General features: G+C 45.1%; 1 protein-coding gene and 1 non-coding gene across 3 annotated transcripts in view; one reads left to right on the top strand and one right to left on the bottom strand.

Annotated features, from left to right (window-relative positions):
* Positions 1 to 25561, bottom strand: part of Tmem132b (transmembrane protein 132B) — a 423578-nt gene that overhangs the window by 199651 nt on the left and 198366 nt on the right. For both annotated transcript variants that reach the window (XM_045132377.1, XM_045132378.1), the window contains exon 3: positions 23749 to 23895. In XM_045132377.1, coding sequence (XP_044988312.1) covers positions 23749 to 23895 — 147 coding nt within the window. The remainder of the gene's footprint in view (positions 1 to 23748; positions 23896 to 25561) is intronic.
* On the top strand, positions 5711 to 5816 carry LOC123454320. Its single transcript, XR_006633301.1, has one exon. It is a non-coding gene; the product is annotated as a U6 spliceosomal RNA (small nuclear RNA).

Raw genomic sequence — 25561 nt, 5'->3', positions numbered from 1 at the left:
ACACACATTGGGGGGGAGAGGAAGGGAGAAAGAGAGAAAAAAAGGGAAGGAGGAAAGGAAGGAAGGAAGGAAGGAAGGAAGGAAGGAAGGAAGGAAGGGAGGGAGGGAGGGAGGGAGGGAGGGAGGGAGGGAGGGAGGGAGGGAGGGAGGGAGGGAGGGAGGAAGGAAGGAAAGAAGGAAGGAAGGAAAGAAGGAAGGAAGGAAGGAAGGAAGGAAACTCAGAGAACAGGAGCACTGAGTGAGTAAGAAAAACAAAACCTTCTTTATATTTTCTATTTTCCAATGACTGCCTGGCTTTCAAAGTTTCTAAGTAAAATAAGCATGTTCCATAAAAACTAGGAAGCACGCATTTTAAAAGTGAGATGTCATCCAGGCTCAGCTAATCAAATCCTACATATTCTCTTCAATATGTGGATCCTAGCTTCAGAGGTTTATATTTGTATGTGAGTTGGAATATATGTCCAGTATAGAAACCAGAAAGCTACAAAGCAGCTATAAGGGAAGGAGGAGAGAGGAAGCTTAAGAGGACAGTACAGTAGATATGTAAGTAGAGGGCAGAATATTGTGAGGGTATAAGAGGAGGAGAGGAAGGGTAAGATGAGTGCTAATAAAAATTTGAGATTTATGAATAAGCCATATGGAAACCAACTTCTTCACTAACTAATAATATATATTAAAAGGAAAGAGTTTGGGTAGAAATATATTGAGAAGTTGAATAATGCTATGTTCAGAATTCATATAATTATTATTAGAAAACTTTCAGTGTTAGGGCTGGGATACCTTCCAGACAGTTATTGCTAAGGGAGGCCCCTCTTGTCCCCAAAACATTATAGGCTATTCCTAAGGTTCTTGGTTGTCCACCAGAATAGCTGGTTAGGCCCTAGTACTGAAGACTCTACATGTCTGGTCTACAAGCAGGAAGGAAAGAATGATGAGGGGCTGGGGAAATGGCTTAGTGGTTAAAGTATTTGCCTGCAAAGTCTAAGGACCCTGGTTCAATTCCCCAAGACTCAAATAAGCCAGATGCACAAGGGGGCACATGCGTCTGGAGTTCATTTGCAGTGGCTGGAGGCCCTGGTATCCCCATTCTCTCTCTTTCCCTCTCTCCCTCTGTCTCTCTCTTAAAATAAATAAATAAATAAATAAATAAATAAATATTTTTGAAAGCTGTTTTTTTTTTAAGACCAGTGGCTTACTAAACAAATGATAATATCAAAAAAGAAAACAGACTAGTTGGAAAGAAGAAAGAACTTGATGGAGGGGAAAAAATGGTGGTAGGAAGAGATTATAATCATAGTATATTGTTTACTGAAGGATTAATAGCCTTCCCTGAAAGCTAGAAGAAACTAAAGAGTTAATTACTACCCCAAGACCAACAGGCAATAAAGAAACCTCAGAAACATGTGGCCTTGACAGGCCTGACTACTCCCAAGTGATAAACTTCCCTTAGCTCAGAAAACCTTGAGGGAACAGAAACTGTCTGGTGGGATATCCTCCCTAGACAATTTTGCTTAAAAAGCTTATTCTGAGTAAAGACACAAATAACTATAGTTCCTTATCTACTTCCTTGGACCTGCAGCTGGTCCAGTCTGTTTTTCTTAGGATCCTCCTTATAAGTTTACACCCTAGCCTGGCCCAGTGCTTCAGCCTTCATCCCACAAGAAGGATTCCCTAAATAAACAGTCTGTCTATAATAATCAAGTCCAGTGTTCTCTTTTGCTTTTCTCTTACACTTTCCTTACATTGATACTTTCAAAAATTGTCAATAAAAATGATTTAAAAAAAAAAAACACCTGCCGGAGAAAAAAAAGTGAGATGCCATTCTAGTAAAAGGACCATTTTATTGGGTTGTATTACAAACCCGCAGCATGCAAATGAGGCAAAGGTTTAACTCCATCTGGGGCAGAAGAGAATGGATTGAGTGAATAAAGGCTACTTCCCTTAATCTACAGACACCCCAAACTGATACAACAGTTCCTGGCCATTGAAAGCAAGCTTGACAAATGATCATGGGGGTACTCTTTCTCAGGCCTGTCCTTCCCAGCCTAGTTCACTCCCACAGTGCATAACTGCTTCTACTTCACTGTCACCAAAACACACAAGGAAACAAGTAAAACAATGTCTACCATTGCTAGCAATTTTTTAAGAAACAAAAAAAAAAACATGTTTCTAGCAGTTTCTATGGGTTTATTTAGCTTCAGTAATATCTGTTGACTAGATAGATAGATAGATAGATAGATAGATAGATAGATAGATAGATAGATAGATAGATATACCGCCATAGCCATAAATCTGCTTTATTATGTTAGTTACAATGTTTACATTGCAATTTAAGATAAGTTCACTTTCTGTCTCAAAAACTGTGAGCAAGAAGCCAAAGAGATAGCTCAGCAGTTATTCTGTGTTAAAATGTTTTTTGAGTGCTAGACTCATTTGCAGTGTGGCCAGACACCCAGTCTCAAAGAAGGTGGAGTACAGACAACTCTTAAAGAACCATGAGCCAGAAAACACACTAGAAACCAACCCTCACCATAGTGACTGCTCTGCACTCCCTAATGCCCTCTCAAAACAGGCATCCATCATTACTTTCCCAAAGCAGGAATCCCCAGAACTGTCTCAGGAAAGTTCCTGAGGAACAGTAAACAAGGACAAGGAAATCAACTGGTCATTGACCTCATCCTTGTGGGGTTCACTGGCCTAGCAGCAGTGGGAACCAAGGCATTGTAGTCTACAAATACTTCCACGCAGTGAAGCCAGGCAATGAGCTCCCACACACAGGATTTTTAGGATGCCTCAACAGGAAGCCGAGTGGAGTTCAGTAAGAAAAGGTTAAGGACTGGGGAGATGGCTCATCCTGGAAAAAGCTTGTCATACAGATCCCCAGCCCCCACTGGGCTGAGCACAGCTGCACTCCACTGTAACCCCAGCACTGGGGAGACAGAGACAGGAGATCCCTGGGGCTCACTGGCTGGCTAATCTAGCCCATCTGATGAGCTTCACATTCAGGGTGAGACCCTGTTTCAAAAATAAGGTGGAAAACAACTGGAGACGGCACCTGGTGTCAACCTCTGGCTTCAACATGCACATGCACACATAAACGAATGTACATACACAATAGCTATGCATGCAATAAGCATATAAACAGACAAAAAACATTTTAACAAAAGAATCACTTAATAAAGGGGCATTTTGTTGTGGCTTTGTATTTTCATACAGGGTGGCCTCAAACTATATGTACTTGAGGGTCACTTTGAATTACTGGTGCTCCTGCCTCCTTTTCCTGAGTGTCCCACAACCCAGAGGCACTAACAGCCCATGAGCTGCAGGTTCCGGAGCACTTTTCGTCTCCTGAAAATCTTCTGATCCTCCTATCTTTTTCTCTTCCTCAATAAATCACAGCCCAGGCCTCTGGTAAAAATCCTGCCTTATTTATTGTTGCCTTTGAAACAGGTGAAAGTGTAACACAAAGGAGTTTCTGGGGGGAAAGCAGAATCTACCTTTGAAATTCTCTTCAAGGATCCACTTCCATTTTCCTAATGTCATATTTTTGTTAGAAAAATAAGGCTTAGAGAAAACTTGTCTTTAAAAAAAAAAAAAAAAAAACACTGCATTAGACCTTAGGTCTTTGGGGTGCTTATCTGTGAAGGAAAGAAGCTCAAAGAAGAGTGTCTATGATGGCTGAGTGGTTTTGCCATTTCTGATTCATTCAACTTCAATGGTGAGCCTGCTATGAACATATTCCCATTTTACAAAATGATTCAGTCTTATGCTCGGTTAAGTCACATGTTCAGGGCTGGGGAGATGGCTTGGTGAATAAAAGTATTTTCCATGTAAGCATGAGGACCTGATTTGCCCTGAGTCCCAAGCACACACACCTGGATGCGGACACACATGCCTACAACCCAGTATATATGTTTACATGTTACACATGTCTATAACCCCAGAGACTGAAAACAGGAGAATCACTGGATTCACTGGTCAGTCAGTTTAATCAAAAGTGCAGCTGCAGCCAGGCGTGGTGGCGCATGCCTTTAATCCCAGCACTCGGGAGGCGGAGGTAGGAGGACTGTCATGAGTATGAGGCCACCCTGAGACTACATAATGAATTCCAGGTCACCCCAGGCTAGAGGGAGACCCTACCTCAAAAAGAAAAAAAGTGCAGCTGCAGGGCTGAAGTGATGGCTCAGCAGTTAAGGCGTTTGCCTGTGAAGCCTTAGGGCTCTGGTTTGACTCCCCAGGACCCATGTAAACCAGATGCACAAGGTGGTGCAGGCATTCCGAGCCCATTTGCTCTCTATCTTTATCCCTCCCTATCTCTCTCAAATAAATAAATAAAGTATTTTTTTAAATGCAGCTACAGGTTCAATGAGAAACTGCCTTAAGGAGAACAGTGCAGCTGAATAATAAGAAGAGGACCTCACATTCTCCTCTGGCCTGCACATGCATGTGCACAGGGTTGTCACTGCACGCACGCGCACACACACACACACACACACACACACACACACACACACACCCTCTCTCTCTCTCTCTCTCTCTCTCTCTCTGTCAATCAGAGATGGAAGACTCACCTCTGAATCCAACCGCTACTCTTCAAATCTCAGGCTGCCCTTTTCCCTGAACTGAGTGAGTTCCTCTAGGTCACTCTGGACAACTTCCATGGTGGGGACAGGAGAGAGCAGAAAGTGCCCTCTGGGAGGGAGAACCCTTACAGGAGCACAGAAGCAAAGCGTGCCTTATTGGCTTCTGAGAGAACCCCTGTGGAAATCAAGCTTTTTCTGGGTTCATTAAGCTTCTCATCAGATCTCTCTTCTGAGACTTCACAAAGGTTCTCAGGTTTATTTCCAATGGGTGGGTTACATTGTTTCTCTCTGTTGAAGAGAAACCTGTTTGCCTGTCAGTTTTTCACTGTCAAAGACCTGCTCAAGCCTCTGGAAACTCACTGCTCTGTCTGACCACCTTCCTCCCCTTTGAACGCAGATATGGATATGAATAGTATTAATTCAATGATATTTACAAGCATTTGTTCACAGCTAGACAACATTACCAACATTGTAGATAAAAATCACTCAATTGCACAACCCTATGAGATTGATGGAAAACTTCCTCTGCTTTAAGGTTGAAGAAATAAAAGCAAAATAAGTTTAACTTCTTATAGGTCACATAGATAGAGATTTGAAGAAATACTTTATTCCTAGAAGCAAAAGGGAACTAACATCTGCTCTGTTTGGTGATTTGTTTTGTTGTTGGGGGTGGATAGAGACAGTACGGAGCAGCAGAGACTGCGGTAAGATTGGCCTCTTGTGAATGGTGCAGGAGCATTGTCTACAATGGTCATGAACACTCAGACTCAGTCTTGCTCAACATTGCCAGTTCAAGTTTTCCAGAGATGCCCTAAATTTATATTTTCAATCAATTCTGATATTTTTAATGTTAGCCCAGTTTGAAGAGGGAAAAAAAGAAAACTCCGAGAAAAGCAAAATAGGATTATGGGATATAACTGGTCACAGGTGCTTCCAACCAAACCAATACTGCACAGCCACAGTGCATGTGTCCAAACAGATCTAGCAAATACTTCAGATGGGTGTGGTGGTGTCACCTGAAATCCCACTACTCAGGAGGCTGAGGCAAGAGGATTGCCAGACTGCCTGCAAGCTGAGTTCCAGGCCTCCCTAGTCTGCATGAGACTGCCTTTTCAAAAAATAAAAGCATGCTCACTTCGACAGTACGTGTACTAAAATAGGAAGGATACAGACAAGATAGCACGGCCCCTGTGCAATGATGACATTCAAATTCATGAAGCATTCCATATTTTTACCTTTGATACCCAGACCAATTTTATGTGTATGTATTCAAAAGTGCTCCCTTTTTTATGTGGTCATTTGTTGCCTTCTGAGTTGAAAACAAAATTGAATAAAGTGAATGTCAGTGGTAAAAAAAAATTTTTTAATTAAATTAAAAGGAGCCAGGTGTAGTGGTGCACGCCTTTAATCCTAGCACTTAGGAGGCAGAGGTAAGAGGATCGCTATGAGTTCAAGGCCACCCTGAGACTACATAGTGAATTCCAGGTGAGCCTGAACTAGAGTGAGACCCTACCTGGAAAAACCAAAAATAAATTAATTAATTAATTTAATTTAATTAGAAGGTATAAAAAAGAAAAGGAGGCCAGGCATGGTAGCACACGCCTTTAATTCCAGCACTCGGGAGGCAGAGGTAGAAGAATTGCTGTGAGTTCAAGGCTAGCCTGAGACTACATAGTGAATTCCAGGTCAGCCTGAAGTAGAGAGAGGCCCTACCTCAAAACACAAGAAAAAAAAAAAAAAAAAAAGAAACGAAAAAGAAAGAGAAAGAGAAGGAAGAGAAACAAGGTGGCCCACACCTCCATGCTCTACACTATTCACCAAGCAGAGATATCACTGCAATAATAGCAGGTCCTAATGAGTCACTCAGCCTCAAAACTCATCAAATTCATCCTTACTGGCTTATGTTTTGAAAGTGATTAAATACCACTTCCTTCTCCTTTATAAAGCAAGATGTGAGTGAGAGCCAATCGATCATCTTATCTGCCAATATTTAGCCACGGCATTCTGCATCCATTGTTCCCTATTTGAATCACATTTTTTAAGAGAACAATAACTTGGTTCTGCCTCTTGACAGCAAAAACTTAAATAGCATGAGTGTTTCTCTGACAAAATACCAGCAGTGGATCCATAAATTCAAACCAAAGAACACCACCCAAAAAAAGTAGCGCAGGGACTCTGCTGTGGAAAGATCTCCTTTCCAAGCCTCCTGACCTTGAATGTGACCTCTGGCAAGGTCTGGCTCACAGAAGGTGAATGGAAGAAGAGCTGAGTCCTGGAGCTAGTGCACCCCTGTCTGGTGGCTGCCATGGACATGTCTACACACCACAGATGCTGGGGGACAGTCCAGCCCAGGAAAGGCAGGCTGGGGCCTTACTTCTAATATTTTCTGGGACAAAAATTCTGGGCTCATAGTGGCAACTGGTCAACTTTCACCCCTGCATTCTTTGGAACTCAAAAGTAAAATGTATCCCACATCTCCAGCCCCCAACTTGTGTTATATCCACAGGCTAATTCAAAAAAAACACCAGAAGCGAGGTTGTCCAGCCAGGAGGCCAGGGAGAGGAGTCTCAGACCACAGTGTCTTTAGTAAAACTCACTGGGAATAAATAGCAACGCAACCATGCTTCCTCCCTCTGCTCCTCTAGAAAGTGACAGTCTCCCCAGAACAGGAAGTAGGGCATCTCAGGTCCCCCAAGAGCACTTTCCTGTCCCAATACTCTAAGTGGAAAAGAATGCAGAACCAGGTGTAGAGATGGCTTAGCAGTTAAGCCTTTGCCTGTGAAGCCAAAGGACCCAGGTTCGATTCCCCACGTAACCCAGATGCACAAGGGGCACATGTGTCTGGACTTCCTTTGCAGTGGCCAGAGGTTCTGGTGTGCCCATTCTCTCTCTACCTGTCCTCTTCTTTCTCTTTCTCTCTCTCTCTCTCTCTCTCTGCTTGCAAATAAATAAATATTAAGAAAAAGAATGCAGAGCTGCCCAACAAACCCATCATGGCAGAGCCCCCTCTCTGGAACACAACCTGTCTTTAACTTTGGCTCTAGCCCAGGAAAGCTGATTTTGCACTTCTGGCATCCAGAGCTACAAAGGAATCTGTGTCTTGTTCAAAGCCACCATGTCTTTGTTGATCTGTCAGCAACAGGAAATATATGTACCTGTGAATAGCACATCTTTGATTCCCAACTTGGAAAACTGCCCTCTGGGGCACAAGAACACAAGTGAAAGAAAAGAGATAATGACATGAATTACCTCCTGAACTTCAAGAAGAGAGCTGGCTCTACAGGAAAAAGAGGGAGGAAATGCTACTGATTGGCCTTGGGATGTGGCTCTGGGAAGACTGCCCAGCTGCTTATGGCTCAGAGACCCCAAGAGATGAACCCAAGAGCATTTGAAACAGAGATGATGGACAGGAAAATCACTTCAGAAACAAGGATGTTTGGGACTTAAATCGGGATGCCTCCTTCCCACAGGCCTAATAGCCACCATATTCCTCATCACAATCCCTAAAAGACTTTGGGACCTCACTCCATTCAGCCTGTAGTGAAGGAAGATGGTTTCCAAGGCCAAGTCTAAATCTGTAAACCTACATCCTTCTGTTTTTTAATTATGTGTGTGTGTTTCTGTATGTATGTGTGGGTGGGTGTGATGTGTGTGTCACAGTGCAGGTGTAGAGGTCTAAGGGCAACGTCATGATGTCTGACCTCTCCTGCCACCTTGCTTGAGACAGGGTTTCCCTTGTTGTTTGGCCACTTTAACTGCTGAGTCACCTCTCCAACCTCCTAAACCTGCATTCCTCATAAATAAACAAGTGGGCTGGAAAGTTGGCTCAGTTGGTACAGTGCTTGCCTCACAAGCATTGAGGGCCTGAATTTCATCCCCAGAACCCATGTAAAAATGCCTGATGTGGTGGCATGCACTTGTAACCCCAGCCCTGCAGAGAGCAGACGGAAGGATACCTGGGGGTTACTGGCTATCTAGTCTAAGCTCTGGGCCAATGAGAGTCTCTGTCTTAAAAAAAGAAGGATGGTAGTCCTGAGATTATTACATGTGTACAGGCACACATACCAACATGCATACACACATGCATGTACCAGACAAACACACACAGGCACATAATAATAACATAATTATTGTTGTTGTTATTATTAAAACTTGAAAAACTATGCAACCTTTCAAACACAAAATGGTATTCATGACCTCACAGTGTTTGACACTACATACGCAAGACCTTCATAATAGGAGGAAAAAATGATATCATCAATACAGAAGAAAGACTAATTGGATAGAAGAAATTCAGTGGAGAGCAGACGTAAGAGGGACCGTGTATAGAGGAGAGGATAGGAATTATCAGGGTTTATTGTTCATACTAAGGGAAGCCACATGGCATTTGGTCAGAGCAGTCTCCCCACTGAAGGCATGTGCTCACATGATATCTAGAGAAAGGACACAGTTTTCATAGTGAGTCACCACAGTAGACCCCCAGTCCCATGGATCCCCAACAACCGCATGGCCTCTGCTGGTCCCTCCAAGAGCATTGTGAATCACAGTTCATATTCCAAGCCATTGTGCAAACTGGCCATTCACTGGCTCCCTGCCATGATCGCTCTACATAGCTAGTCACACAATGCCCCACAGGCAGGCTGTTCCTGACAGAGCTGACACTCCAAAGCCCAGTCTTGGTAGCTCCAGTCTGAGACACTGAAGGTAGGTGGACAGGAGGGCCAAGGCTCACATGGGGTCTCCCACATGCAATCCTGTTGTCTCCATCCCAGACCACTCCCAACACTGAGCCTCTACACACACCCAAGCCCTCCCGATCAGCCTGGTGGACTGATGTCTCTAAGTGCCAAAAGCAATGCCATTTGTTCCTCTGCCTGTTGTCCACTCATTTCACTTACATGTGATTCTTCACCTCCTCAAGAGCATGATGGGGACTCTCATCACCCATGCAGCAATAACAGACAGCTACATTTCAGTTAAGTTCCTGGATGACCTCAGAGTCCTGCCTATGCCCCTCCCCTCCATAGCTGGCAGCTCTTTTCTGCTCAAAACACAGCCTGCTCTGGGTAAAATCCATTGTCTTTTCCAAATGTAGGAGGCTCTGCAGAATGGAACTCTCTGCCACCTGCTTGCCAGATGTCTCCACCTCTGCAAGCCAGCACCCTCAGACTCTGCAAGGACCCCTGAACACACCAGGGCTGGCCTTTCAGGGACTCTTCATCTTTTCCTGACTCATCCTTGCATTTCCTCTGGGCTCTTTTCTTCAGAGAAGTGCTCCTGGACCACCCTATCTCCAAACCCTCGACCACAAGCCACTTCACCTGCCTGTTTTTCTATTAGCACTTACCACCACCTGACACGTAAGCACATTCTGCTCACAATGGCCTATCTCCCTGAAGTGAGTATAAGCTCCAGAAGACAGACTCACTGCTGTCTTGGTACAGCTGGTCTTTCAGACCCCAAAACTGCCCTGTGTAGGGGGTGGCATTTCAAGATCTGCTGGCAGAGAACACAAGATGTGGGAGACAGGGAGAACCCTAAGAATCCAATCAGGGAAATAGCTCCTACTGCCCAGCCCCACCCAGCCAACCCAGTACCTACTGCTCCCAAGGCCTTGCAGGGCTCTTCTCTTTATTTAGAATGCCCCCCCCCTTACCGCCACATGATTGGCTTGCCCATATTCTTCCCATCTTCAGCCAACAACATATCCCCAAGCAAACCTCACTCCCAGCTTGTGTCTCACGTGACCCTACTTCAGTTCTGTGCCAGGTATCACTATCCATAGGAGCCCTAAGGAATTTCTCCCTTTCTCTTTTTTAAAAAGTTTATTTTCAGTTTTCTCAAGGTAGGATCTCACTCTAGCCCAGGATCACCTAAAATTCACTCTGTAGTCCCAGGCTGGCCTAGAGCTCACAGCAATCCTCCCCAAATGCTGAGATTAAAGGCATACATCACCACAACCAGCTTCTTTTTCTTTTCTCTTCTTTTCTTTCTTTCTTCCTTCCTTCCTTCCTTCCTCCCTCACTTCCTTCCCTCCTACCTTTCTTTTTTGTTTGAGGCAAGCCCAACAGACTGGCCTTTTTTATGTGTGAGAAAGAGACAGAGAGAGAGAAAGAATGAATGAGAGTGGGAGACAATTGGCATGCCACAGCCTCCAACCCACTGCAATCAAACTCCAGATGTATGTGCCCCCTTGTGCACATGTGCAATGCTGCATGCTCGTGTCACTGTACATCTGGCTTACATGAGACCTGGAGAGGCGAACATGGGTCCTTAGGCTTTGCAGGCAAGTGCCTTAACCACTAAGCCAAATTCCAAATTCATGTCACTTCATGCATCTGGTTTTATGTAGATACTAGGAATCAAACTTGGGTGGGCAGGCTTTCCAAGTGAGTGCTAAGCCATCTCCCCAACCCAGGAACTTCTGCTCAAGAGTGTAATGTCACTACACACAGCATGTTCACAGACCCCAGTCCTGTACTCCACCAATACCAGTGCTGCAGCTGTGGTCTAGTCCCTGCAGAATGGGGAGGGACCTCTGTGGAAATCAGGCATGCCTAACCAAGAGCACCTGCAGCATTCATTCATCTTCTGGTTGAAGGTGGTTTGAATATAAAATGCCCTCTATTGAATGCTGGTCTCCAGGTACTTGGGAGGGTTGTAGAACCTTCAGGAGGTGGAAATGTGTCCCTGGAGATGGGTCTTGAAATGTTAGCAGCTAACCCAACTTGCTCTCTCTCATTCCACTTCCTCCCTGCTGATGTAGCAATGTGACTCGGGATTCCTGCTCCTGACACGCTTTCCCTGCCATGAAGAACTGTGCTCTCTGGAACAGTAAGCCAAACTAAGCCCTTTTCCTTCTATAAGCTGCTTCTTGTTGGGCATTTTGTCCCAATACACTAGTGTAACCAATACACTAGTTTTAGGTACCTACTGGGGGCCAAGCCTGGTATGGGTTACAGTGACTCAGTGAGCCAAGGACATAAGCCTGCAGTCCCTGGGCTCACGGACCAGTTCTGTTTAGCACCAGAAGTTAAAGTGGAGCTGCAGGAAGACTTCCAGATCCGTTTAGAGGTCCAGGTAAACTCCACACAGGGGCAGGAGTAGGGCTGTGGAACTGGGGCAAATCAGACAAGTTTCCTTCTCCAAAGACACAGGAGGTTTCTTCTCACCTCAAAGACTTTCAAGTGAAAAAGAATCCTGTGTAGGAGACTGAGGGGAAGGAAGTTGGGGGTCAGAAGACAGGACAGCCACTCAAAGTCACTTTTGTCAAAGGCCTACACCAGATCTGAGGAAGTTCTTGTGGCTGCAGAGATAGATTTGGTTCATGACATATACAGTGGTGAATTTATAACATGACACCACTGTATATAATTAATGATAATGGATGTCAACATATAAGTAAATAAACACACTGTGTACTAACATGACAACCAAGTAACAGAGAAGCTGGGCAGCTGACACGTGCATAAGGGCAAACCAACAGCCTTTCCTGCCTGCGTCTCCATCTCACATTATCCTGGGCATCTCCATTTCATATACCCTGAGCTGGTTTCCTCCCCCATCTTTAGAAACTGGGTGTGGCACCTTTATCTTCACCACATTGGAGCAACAGGGGCTCTGATTCCCTCTGGGCTGGGGAGATGGCTCATTTAGTAAAGTGCTTGTCATGCAAGCATGAGGACCTAAGTTCAGATCCCCAAAACTGACATTAAAAAAAAAAAAGTCATGCATGGAGCTTGTGCCTGTAGTCCAGCTCTGGGAGATAGACAGGAGAATTCCTGGGCTTGCTGGTCAGCCAGCTTAGTCCACTTGATGAGTTCCAGGCCAAAGAAGACCCTTTCTCAAATCACATGAGCAACACCTGAGAAACAACACCTGAGTTTTGTCCTCTGCCCTCCACCCTCCACCAGCACATGTACATACATGCACACATATATACACACATGCAATTAAAAAAACTCATTCCTACAATGGAAATAAAATCTGCACTTACACAAATGGGCATGCCAGAATCTAAATGACACTGGGAACTTCTGAGAGGAACTCTTGTTATTTTAACCAAAGACCTCATGTAGGAAACTGCCCCAAATGTGATCAAGGCCCAGCTTGCTATCATCACCCAAATCCTACCATGGTTCACCTTCTCTTTACTCTCAGCACCTCCCTACCTGAGTTCAAAGATATGAACATGTTGGACTGGAGAGATGGCTTTGTGGTTAAGGCTCATGCCTGTGAAACCTAATGACCCCAGGTTCAATTCTCCAGGTCCCACAGTAAGCCAAATGCTCATGGTGGCACATGCATTTGGAGTTCGTTTGCAGTGGCTAGAGGTTCTGGTGTGCTGTCTCTCTCCCTCTCTCTCTCTCTCTCTCTCTCTCTCTCTTTTTCTTCTCTTCTCTTCTTCTTCTTTTTCTCTGTCTCTAAAAAATAAATAAAAATACAATCTTTTAAAAATTAAAAAAAATATGAACATGTGCTGATTCTGCATTGTTATAGAAACCAGCAGCTTTTGAAGCTACTACAGAAATGTTATGAAATCAACCAGCCAAGCAAGAAGTACATATCTGTACAAGGGTGGCACACAGCCTATGTGTGTAACCACTGGACATGAGACCCACTCAGTGGGAGAGAGCTCATAGTTGGTACCAGAAACCAGGTCAGATTCCCATGGACAGGAAACCTCATAGATTCCAGAGAGAATCTCCACTGGTCTTCGGCTAAGAAGAGTGGATATACCCTTAGCAGTTAAGGTGTAGTTAAGGCATGGTTACAGCACTTAATTTAAGGCACATTAGTAAAAGCTAACGACCCAAGTTCAATTCCCCAGTGCCCACATAAATCCAGATGTGTTAAGTGGCACATGCATCTGGAGCTCATTTGCAGTGACTGGAAGCCCTGGTGTGCCCATTGTCTCTGCCTCTCTTCTCTCTACATCTCTCTGCTTGCAAAGAAATAATTAAAATATTTTTAAAAGTCTCTCAGGGCCTGAAGAGATGGCTTAGCAGCTAAGGTGCTTGCCTGCAAATCCTAAGGACCCAGGTTCAATTCCCCAGTACCCACATAAGCCAGATGCATGAAGTAGTGCGTGTGTCTAGAGTTCATCTGCAGTGACTAGAGGCCCTGGCATGCCCATTCTCTCTCTAGCTATCTGCCCCCCTCTCTCTCTCCCTCTCTCTCTCTCTCAAATAAATAAATACAATTTTCTCAAATAACTATGCTATGCCCCATTAATCCAAGAGGCTCTCACTTTTGGTTAGAGAATCTATTTCATCTTACAGATAGCAGAGAATTCTGGGGAGACCCAGAATATATCAATATGATAAGAAAAGATAGCAGACTGCTTACCATAATAAAGGTCACCTCCACCACATTTGCTAGGCCCAGGAGACATTGCAAAGGAAGAATTGACACAAGTATTACTCTCACTACTAGCCTGACAACCAGCTCCAGAAAGACAGAAACAGACATGTGGTCACTCAGATCTCATCAAAACAGAGATCCAGAGGTTACAGAGAATTCAACACTAAATCAGATTTATAACATGCCCGTCAAGCCTCAGGAACATTAGAGCCACAGGGTGGGTAGGATTAGCCTGAGGCATGTACCACCGCCTACCATAGAAATTGACTGAGGCCTTCAGGACCCCACAATTAATACCAATAACCCCACTGAGAAGGGCCCTCTGTGGAATGGGGGCAGGTGACAGGGGATATAAGAGTATAACCTTGGGCTGGAGAGACAGCTTAGTGGTTAAGGCACTTACCTACAAAGTCCAAGAACCCAGGCTTGATTCCCCAGAACCCACATAAGTCAGATGCACAAGGTGGTACATGCATCTGGAGTTTGTTTGCAGTGGCTAGAGGCCCTGGCATGCCCATCCTCTCTCTCTCTCATAAATAAAAAATTTTTAAAGAGTGTAACCTTTTAAAAATAAAAATTAGGGGCTGGAGAGATGGCTTAGTGGTTAAGCGCTTGCCTGTGAAGCCTAAGGACCCCAGTTCGAGGCTCGGTTCCCCAGGTCCCACGTTAGCCAGATGCACAAGGGGGCGCACGCGTCTGGAGTTCGTTTGCAGAGGCTGGAAGCCCTGGCGTGCCCATTCTCTCTCTCTCCCTCTATCTGTCTTTCTCTCTGTGTCTGTCGCTCTCAAATAAATAAATAAATAAATTTTTTTAAAAAAATAAAAATAAAAATAAAAATTAGAGCTGGAGGAATAGCTTAGAGGTTAAGAAGTTTACCTGCAAAGCCAAAGAACACTGGCTCAATTCCCCAGGACCCACGTTAGCCAGATGCAAAAGGGGGCACACATGTCTGGAGTTTGTTTGCAGTGGCTGGAGACCCTGGCACACCCATTCTCTCTCTCTCTCTCTCTCTCTCTCTCTCTCTCTCTCTCTCTCTCTCCTTCTTTCTCTGTCAAATAAATAAATACATATTTTTAAAATAAAAAATAATTAAAATTCATCTAAGAAAAGAAATAAATCAATATTTGCAAAAACATACAAATGGGTTCTTCTACACAAATATACACATGTGCCAAGGTAGTAACGGTGGCTGCCTCCAAGTCACAGGCCCAGACTGTCCTGCATATTTGGACATATTTTCCACTGTAGAACATCCATTGCACTTGAAGTAAGAAGTCTTCTACTCACTTCTGCTGAACCCAGGCAGCCACGTAGATTCAACAAAGAGCTTCCACTGGTTAGAAAAAGAGCAGAGGGTTTAAACATACTTCTTTTATCTTTTCTTCAAAGACTTGGTCCATTTTAGAAGGTGGGAGTTGAAGCTTCCTTCTTGGGACAGGAGAATTCTATGGGAATTTCTAGCTGGAGTTAATATAAACCTCCCCCAGGACATAGCCTCTTCCACAGATGGCTCAAGAGGGATGTGCCTCTGCACTTGAAATCCAGGTCTGGAACTTTCTTTTGCATTAGCAAATATTACTTGTACAAAGCAAGGGGTTTTGATGTGCTTCATGTTGTGTGATATTTCCTGAGCATACTGTTTCTATTCTCCCCAGATAGAGTGGGTAACAGCAGACCAAAGAAACTATGTGGGTCTAAGTTCATTTTAGTGAACCAACAAGGGTACTGAGGATTCTTACAGGAGCACGAGTGAGGGGCTACTTAAAAACAGTTCACTCAAAGGCAGAGATATGAGTGAAAGTCCCACCAGGATGACAACTCACAAATCGGCATCCCCCTCCCCCAACTCCCACATCACTTTCAGGCAAGAGTCTCCTTTCCTCAGCAACTATTTACTGCATGTGTATACCCTCAGAGGGGGTGGAGTCTTCAAGCACTGTGAGTTTCCTTAGAACTTTCTGATGAGTTCTCTCTCCCCACAAGGGAATATTTCAACCCAGAGGAAGTAACTCCTGGAGTTTTTTGATAGCTTCTACCCAGAGACCTCCAAGTGTCGGTTGTAGATGCTACTGTAAACCTAAGAAGCAAGTCTGTTCATTGCTCTCAAATGCTCACATTGTTAAAAACTAAGAACCTTTATCTTCTGCTGGTATATACTGGTGTCACCAATTTATACATTCTATTCATGTTCCCAGGAATTCTCATCCCTGATGCTCAGTCAGATCACCTGGGAATTGATCTTTGAAAGGCCAGTGCTTGAACCTGGTGTGATGTCACACCCTCAAAATCTCCAGACTCAGGAGACTAAGGTAGAGCCCAGGGCAGTGGTCCTTACCTGGAGTCTGGAGCGCCATTGTTTCCACACACCTTTAGGAGGTCATTTAATCATGCTTCAGTTTACATATCAGGAACAGAGCAAAACCACAGACTTCCCAAGAGTCACATTCTTTCTTGCTACTTTTATTTAAGTGAGGCAGGGTCTCACTCTAAACTGAACTAGAACTCAATCTGTGGCCAAGGCTGGCCTCAAACTTACAGCAATCCTCCTGTCAACCCTACTTTCATATATGGGATTATAGGCATGAGCCACCATGTACAGTATGCTTTCTACTTTTCCACAAAGCCTTTGACAGAAGGAAAGGATGTGGCATGAGCTGACTGGAGCAGGAAGAATCACTTCTGCTTCTTACAAAGAGTTGCTGTCCTCACTCTTCCACCTCCCTCCTGCTTAACATGGCTTAACATGGCTCTGGAAACACAATGAAGGTACTGGCTTGTGCTTCAAGAACTCACACTCTGAAACTTGGCACAGTGACTTCCTTGTAGTTAACATTTGCTTGTTTGTTTTCTTCCTGAACAGCCAATAGTCAAATTCATAAATCATATAATTATTTTAAATGGTGGTGGCTCGCTCTCTCTCTCTCTCTCTCTCTCTCTCTCTCTCTCTCTCTCTCTCTCTCCTCAAGAGTTTGTTTGCTGCTATGGTTTGGATCTGATGTGTTCCACAAAGGTCCATGTGGCGAAGGCTTGGTCCCCAATATGGCGCTTCTGGAAGTGATGGGGCCCTGAGCAACTAGGGCTGGTGGGAGGTTCAGTCACTGATGTGTGCACTAGAGGAGGCTACACACCTCTTACTTTCCTCTTCCTCTCGCTTCCAGCCATGAGGCTTTTGTACCACTGAAAGCTCCAGTCATGATGTCCTGCCCATCTCTAGACCAGTGGGGCTGACCATGGACCAAAGCGTTGGGAACCAGAAGCCAAAACAAACCTTTCCTCATCAAGTTGCCTCCGGTATTTACACAGTGATGGAAAGGTACCCAGCAAGGCTATGTTTTCTGGGTGAGTAGGCAAAGAAAAATAAATCCTGTAAGATTGGTTCTCCAATTTTTTCACAACTTTTATGAGTGTGTGCACATGTTCATGTATGTGTGAATATGTATATGTGTAGGTGCACATGCACAGGTGTGCACGGGTGTGAGGGGAGAATAGTGGGCCAGCCTCAGAAACACTGTCTGCATCTTTTTGAGACAGGGTCTCTCACTGGCCTGGAGCTCACCAAGAGGGCTGGACTGGCTAGCTAGTGAGCCCCAGAGACCCTCCTGTCTCCATCCGCCTCCCCAGCACCAGGACCACACGCGCACACCATCACTTTACACGGGTTCTGGGAGTCGAGCTCAAGTCCTCATGCTTCTGAGACAAGTGTGTAACCACTGAGCATCTCCTCAGCCCTCACCACAATGTGTGTGCATGTATGTGTGTGTGTGTGTGCGTGCACAAGCCCACACATGCATGCTCCTGAGAATCTAAGCCAGTACCTTGTCTGTACTAAGTATTCTACCACTGAGCTACATGCACAGCCTGAATACAGCCTTTCAAATGGGAAGCTTTGGCTTTGACCTTGATCTCACCTTGGGTAGGGTCCCAGCATGGATGTGGCTCTCTCTCTCAGTCTCCTTCAGAGCTTGTGCCTGCCTACCTTTTCCCAGGTGGACCATCCGGCAGGGCTCTGTCAGGTCGCAGAGTACGCATGGGAAGGGGACAGCAGGCACTCTCTGGACCTACAAAAAGTGGCAGCTGTTTCCTGAAGTTTGAGTCCCGACAGCCAAGTAGAAATCACCCTGGTGCTTGGCCCGGCTCAGAAGCAGCATGTGGTCTCCACGCAAACAGCACACCTTCTCCTTCCCTTCCCTCCCCTCCAACCCTTCCCCTCCCTCCTCTCCCCTCCTACCCCCTCCTTCCTTTCCTTGGGCTCCAGCTTATCTGCTCCAAACACTTCCAAATTTGCTTATTTTCCTAATCTCTTCTCTTTTGGCAACACTGCCATTTATCTTGTGGCCATCATTATTACTCACATTGCCTCCCCACGAGCCTTCATTAAAATATCTTAAATTAAGACCTTTACCGGCCCCCCTAACCAAGCACACATTTTTAATTCTTATCACACAATTTCAGGCCGTTTGTACATTATATTCTATTAAAAACTCTATTCCACTCAAGCCTGTCACAATTTAGAGATTACAGCTTTCTGTGGGATTTTGTGCTAGGGATATATTCAGAGATTTACTTTATTTGCCTGTAAACTCAGCCTAGGAGCCTGTATTTCACACCTCATTTGATATCACAATGCAACAAAGATATAAAAGGAAGCAATTATTTATTTAGATTATAGAATGGTTTTAGGAGGTATTCAATAAGCATAAATTGTCTTGCCAAAGCAGGCTCCATCAACCCAGGGAGGGAAGAAGGTTGCGTGTAAGGGAGGAAAGCAGAATGAAGTTACCAGGAGCTGAGCTCCTCTCAGAAGAATCTGAGAAGAACCGGTCTCTTATTATGTGGTGTGTGTGTGTGTGTGTCTGCCCCTTCACATGGTGTGTGGAGGCCAGAAGACAATCTAAGGTATCATCCTCAGGAATTTCATCTACCATTTTTTTTATTTTTTTAAATTTTTCTTATTTTTATTTATTTATTATTTATTACTTGAGAGCCACAGAGAAAGAAAAAGGCAGACAGAGAGAGAGAATGGGCGCACCAGGGCTTCTAGCCACTGTAAATGAACCGCAGACGCATGTGCCCCCTTGTGCCTCTGGCTTATGCAGGACCTGGGGAATCGAGCCTTGAACCAGGGTCCTTAGGCTTCACAGGCAAGCGCTTAACTGCTAAGCCATCTCTCCAGCCCTCATCTACCATTTTTTGAAATAGGGTCTCTCCTTGGCCTGGAGTTTGGCCAGTGGACCCTAGCAATCCTCCATTCTCCACCTCCCCAGTGCTGGGAAGGCAGGTATATGCGGCTGCACCTGGCTTTTATGTAGGTTCTGGGGATCTGAACTCAGGTGCTCGTGCTTGCCAGTGAGCACTTTATCAACTGAGCCATCTCCCCAGGCTCGTGTGGCCTTTTTAAAATCTCTTCTAGAGAAAATACAAAACTCACTCTCACAAGACCAAAGAATAGCAACCACTTTTGAAAGTGGCATCGTTCTTTACATCTACAACATTGCCACCTCATCAAAAATTTAACAAAACTAATTTCCTCTGTACACACCACAGAGATTATCACCATCACCCCACTGTCAGGGACACAGAACCAGGAAGCCTCTCCATTAGGTCAATGTCCAGGTCAGTGACATTGCAGTGACCAGCCACATCACCCACAACCACCACCCCCCACTATGCTCAAACCTTTGAGGCATTAATCCAAACCCTGGTTCCCAGACTGGCCATAGCAATTGGTTCAGCTGAGCCAAGCAAAGCCAGTCCAGGACATGGAATAGCTCCTCCCTGACCACTGGGAGCTCCTGCCACCATTGTGCTCCCAGAAGTGAGGAGCACCTAAGGAGAGCCTGATCCAGGGGACAGATGGGCAGTGGGGAATTCAGAGTGCCTAAGCCTGTCGTCCTGATACAGTTCACCCGAATTCTGCATGAAGGGTATTCCCAGTCTTCTCTCCTCACACCTTGGCAGCAGAGAGATGGCAACAGATCATAGCTGGAGGGTGATGACAGATGTTCACTTCCCAGAATGACCTTACTGCTTGCTACTGAGCTCTAAAGGGGAGACTCTGTGTGGGAACTGCTAAGGAGGTTTATTTTTTAAAATAAGGGGGTATGGGCTAAAGAGATGGGTCTGTGGGTAAACAGCTTGCTGTGCAAGCATGGGGACCTGAGTGAAGATCCAAAAATCCCATGTAAAAGCCAGGTATAATGGCATGTGTTCATAATCCCAGAGCTTGGGAGGCTGAAACAGTAGGATCCCTGGGACTTAGTAGCTGGAAAATCTAGCCTAACTGGTAAATTGCAGGTTCAATAAAAGACCCTGTTTCAAATAATAAGGTTTAGTACAATTAAGGAAAACATCAATGCTAACCTCTAACCTGTACAAATAACACACAAGCATACCTGCACACATAAGTATGCACACATACATACACACATATAAGCATCACACATACAAAAATGAACCCATGAGAAGATATACTCTTTTCTAATATTTGGATATTACTGGATGAGTCTATGGTGCCTGGAAGACCTGCGGCCATCTGTGGCCACAAGGAAAGCTGGAGGGTGATCGCAAATACTATGGGACATAGACTTTTGGTATTGTGGAATAGTTTGCCAGGAGAATATGAAAGGGTTTAGAACTTTGGACTAGAGAAGCCTAATAAAAGAAAAAGGCTGTGGAGGCACAGCTTATAAGGTTTCAGGGGATAAAGGACTTATATGTCAAGAAATGGGCTAGAGGCATTTGTGTAAAATTCTGGCTAAGAATTTGAGCAAAGTTGAAGTTAGAAGTAATGAACTGGTGGGGTTTGGCAGAGGAAAATATAGGGCAGAAGGATATAAAAGGTATAAAGCATGGCACAGAACTAAATGAAAGTAAAGCCTGGTGTGGTGGTACATACCTTTAATCCCAGTACTAGGGAGGCAAAGGTAGAAGGATCATTGTGATTCTGAGGCCACCCTGAGACTACATAGTGAATTACAGGTCAGCTTGGGCTAAAGCATGGCTCTATCTCAAAAAAGTAAGAAAGGGCAGGAAAGATGGCTTAGCAGTTAAGGCACTTGCCTGTAAAGCCTATGGACCCTGGTTCAATTCCCCAGTACCCACATAAGCCAGAGATGCACAAGATGGCACCTGCATCTGGAGTTTGTTGCAGTGTCTAGAAGCTCTGGCTCACCCATTCTTTCTCTCTCTCTCTCTCTCTCTCTCTCTCTCTCTCTCTCTCTCTCTGAAATAAATAAGTAAAATATTTCTAAAGTAAGAAAATAAGAAATGAAAGTGAATTGAAATTCTTGAGTCACAGGTTAGAGCCTACAACCACTTCCACTGCTACTGTTTAAGAGATGATTCTACTGAGAATGGGCCAGCTGCTCTCCACTGGGACATTAGGAGTGCTGATTCTTCTCAAAGAAGAGGGTCTGAAGGAAGAATGCTGAGGGGTTTCTTATCCTTCAAAATTATATACCTTACCACAATGAGAAAAAAAAAAAAGGCAACTGGTACTGGTTTTGGAAGTATGACAAAAGCAGGAAAAAGAACATCATGGATTGCAATACAGTTCCAGAGATGACCAATGACTAGTATAGGACAGGACTGATGTCCCTGCATGGAGACCCTGAGGGGCCATTATGGAGACCATAGTGGAGCTCCCAGGGTGCTGGTGATACCAAGACTATGGGACGGCCACCAAGGAAAGCCGCTAACTCAAGAAGTAAGCATCACAGCTGGAAGGGTACAGCTGCCCAAGCCTGTGGAGCCAGAGGATGGACTTCATCACAAGCTCCAGGGGCTAGACACGGGGCTGCAGGACTTATTGGTTGCCCTGCTGGGTTTCCATCTTGCACTGGTTAATCTTTCCTTGCCATGTCTCAATTCCTCCTTCCTGGAATGGGAATGTTTTTCTGTGCCATTATGTGTTGGAAAAGTATATAACTTGTATTGCTGTTTTATAGGGCTCACAGTTAAGGGAATGTGTTGAGTCTCAGATTAGACCTTAGACTTTTAAACAGCATTGTCATTGATGAATACATGGGGATTTTTAAAGATTAACTAAACGGGGGCTGCAGAGATGGCTTAGAGGTTAAGGTGTCTGCCTGTAAAGCCAAAGGATCCCGGTTCAATTCTCCAGGAATCACATAAGCCAGATGCACAAGGGGCACATGTGTCTGGAGTTCATTTGCAGTGGCTAGAGGCCCTGGCACATCCATTCTCTCTCTCTCTCTCCCTCTTTCTCTCTCTCTCTCTTTCAAATAAAGAAATAAATAATAAAAAGATTAACTAAATGCATTTTACATCATGAGATGGTCATGAGTCTATGAGGATCAGGAACAGAATGTGGCAGTTTGAATGAAATGTTCCCCATAGACACATGTATTTTGAAAACTTTCTCCCTATCTGGTGGCAATTTGGAAAAGTTAAGGAGAGATGGAATCTTGCTGGAGGATGTGTATTGCTGGGGTGGGCTTTGGGATAATATAGCCCAGCTCCAAGCACAGCACTCAGACCACTTCCTTCCTGCTACTGTGGGTAAGGTAACATTCTGTTGTCTGCTCTGCCTTGATTTCCCTGCCATGAAGAAACTCCCCTAGCCTGAAAACTATAAACTGAAATAAACCCTTTCCTTACATTAGCTGCTCATGGCTGGATGTTTTGTCCTAAAAGCAAGCAAGGAACAAAGACCCTGAGCAAATAGCAACAACTCAGGACTCGGTGTTCAGCAGGTGGACAGACATCTCCTGGGAAGTCCTGGGTCACTTTCGGATATAAATGACAAGTCTGGAGTGACAGGTATCCAGAGGGCTCAGGCTATGATTCCTAACAGAAGGCTTCTGACCACTCAATCTTACTTTGGTCTCCCCCTCTGAAAGGGCAGGCACAAGAGAGTGTGATGGTCAGCTGGGGTCACACAAGAAGCATCAGCATGTACCAGGCAGCTCCACTGGAAAGTCTCAGGCCATAATCCTCCAGTTCTCACGGGGTCTTCACACCCCCACCCACTCTGTCTTCATCCCAGGGCCAGCCAGTGCCTAAAGACAGCAGGTCTGACAAGAAAGGCTGAGAAGTGCCACATCCATTAGGGGCTGGTGTGACAAGCTGAGGAGTTGGCACTTTACCCTGAGTCAATGGTAGATTTTGTCAGCACCAGCTTCAGGCCAACCAACCACCAGAAATGGCTGCCAAATAATGGAAGAGCAGAGGCAGGGTGGTAGGGAAAGGGGGGGCAGCAGAGCAAAAGCCCCAACCTGTGGGTGTCCTGATGCAGGCAAATCAATAAGGACCTGTCCTACTGCCCCAAGCTGACTTCAGAGCTAGAGAGACAGCAATGTTGCTCCAACTTGAAATTTGGAAGCTGCTAGCCAGTCCCAGGTGTGATATCAAGGAAACGACTAAGTAGTGAGGAACAATTAACCGCAACTGTGACCACACTGCTTCCTTACAAAAAAATACATTTCCCCCTTGCTTCTTTAATCACTTTGATTTTCCCCTGTCACCATTCAACCCTTCAATGCAAACACCACCAAGAAAAAATAAAAGTGTATACTATGGTCATCAAACTCCAAAGTGTGGCAAATGGGAATGGGTAGTTTTTGAGACTGTCAACCTTTATATATAATTGTGCATAAAGAGGATAAAGGACAAAAGGTGGGTGCCACAGCACATCTCTGCAGTGCAGCCATGCAGAAGTCACAGGCCCAATGGTACACACTGCCATCCAAGGAGTAAGTGATGTCAGTTCATTAATACACATGTTAGCACATTTCCCCAAGCCACACCTTTGCAGGGGGACCTCAGAGAGAGCAGCACTCACCTGTTCTGCGGGTCCCGGCGGTGACCCGTGCAGGCCAGCGCCGCTGTGGTCTGAGTACTGTCCTGCTCAATGTCTTCTTGGACGGCCCACTGGTCCTCGTCACTGACTCTAACAGCCATTATCTTCACACCTGCCACCGCCTTGATTCTGCGTGGGGAAGAGTGTGCACATAAGAAAACCAGCTTAGGCTGAGACAGGTCATAAATACAGAGGCACAAAAGGTTGCTGTGGGAAGTATCTATAACACATGCAAACCCCTTTCCCTAAGTATCCCAAACTAAACATGCTAGCTCATGCCTGTAAACCTAACACTTGGAAAGCTGAAACAGGAGTGCACTCTGGTCACCAGGAAGAACAAGGGGACAAACTGCTTCAGAAGCCCAAGTACCCTGGTTCCCAGGAAGAATGAGGCCCTGAGCACCTCGCCTTCAGAAAAGGCCAAGGACAGGCCACAGACAGGGACAGTTCCTTCTTGGTCCCTTTCTCCTAAATTGGCTGTCATTGTGTTACTTGGCAGGACATGTCTCCTATAAAAAAGCAGAGGTGCCATGGGCAACATTCACCTTCTTTGGGTATGGAGACAAGGCACAGCACTGAGTGCCACACTTGGCTGAGTAGGAAGAAGGATGCAGACACGCCATTAGTGGCCAGCGGAGGCTGACTTAGCAGGTGACTGACACTATCACCCACACACACACACTTCCCACGGGCCTGTGGAACAAGGAAAATGTCCAGCAACATTCTGATGCCTTTTTTCTGCCAAGAACAGAAAAACATCAAGGGGAGGAGGTGTCAGCAAATGCAAACATGGATGCATAAAAGATGCTCAGGGTAGGGTGTAGTGGTGCACACCTTTAATCCCAGCACTTGGGAGGCAGAAGTAGGAGGATCACCGTGAGTTCGACGCCACCCTGAGACGACATAGTGAGTACCTCCAAAAACAAACAAACAAAAAATGCTCAAGAACATTAGTTATTCAGGAAATGCAAATCAAAACCACAGGGCTGGAGAGATGGCTTAGCAATTAAGAAACTTGCCTGCAAAGCCAAAGGACCCAGATGCAACGCCCCAGGACCCACATAAGCCAGATGCACAAGGGGGTGCATGCATTCTGGAGTTCATTTGTAGTGGCTGGAGGCCCTGGTGCACCCATTCTCTCTCTCTCTCTACCTCTCTACCTGCCTATTTCTGTGTATCTCTCTCTCTCTCTCTCAAATTAATAAAATTAAAATTAAAAATTAAAAAACCACAATGAGCTACCACTGCACACCCACTAAGATAGCTAAAATAAGTATGGGTAAGGATGTAGAGAAACTCCTGCATGGGGGATGGAAATGCAAAATGGTGCCGCCTATGAATGCCATGGGATCCAGCAACTGCTCCCCTAGGTTTATGCCCAAAAGAACATAAAATGGGGGGCTCAGCCACACTCCACCATGTGGGTTACAGCACTATCTGCAACCCATACATCCACCGACAGTTGAAGGAATAAATAAAATGTAGTCTATCCCTACAGTGGAATAGCCATGAAACAGAAATGAAGTACAGGTAGTGGTTCCAGGGTAAATCTCAAGGCATCATTAAGTGGCGAAAAGGTTGCACATTGGATGGTTCTGTTATGTAACATATACAGAAGGAGGATGCAAGCTGGTGGTGATGGTGCAGACCTGTCATCCCAGATACTCAAGAGGCTGAGGCAGGAGCCTCACAAGTATGAGGACTGCCTGGGCTACAAAGTGAGTTCAAGCCCAGCCTAGGGAATTTAGTAAGAATCTCAAACTAATAAAATTGTTGAAAGACTACAGATGTAGCT

The sequence above is a fragment of the Jaculus jaculus genome, chromosome 13 (assembly GCF_020740685.1).
Source record: "Jaculus jaculus isolate mJacJac1 chromosome 13, mJacJac1.mat.Y.cur, whole genome shotgun sequence".
Classification (NCBI taxonomy): Eukaryota; Metazoa; Chordata; class Mammalia; order Rodentia; family Dipodidae; genus Jaculus; species Jaculus jaculus.
This window is presented reverse-complemented; position numbering and strand designations above follow the sequence as displayed.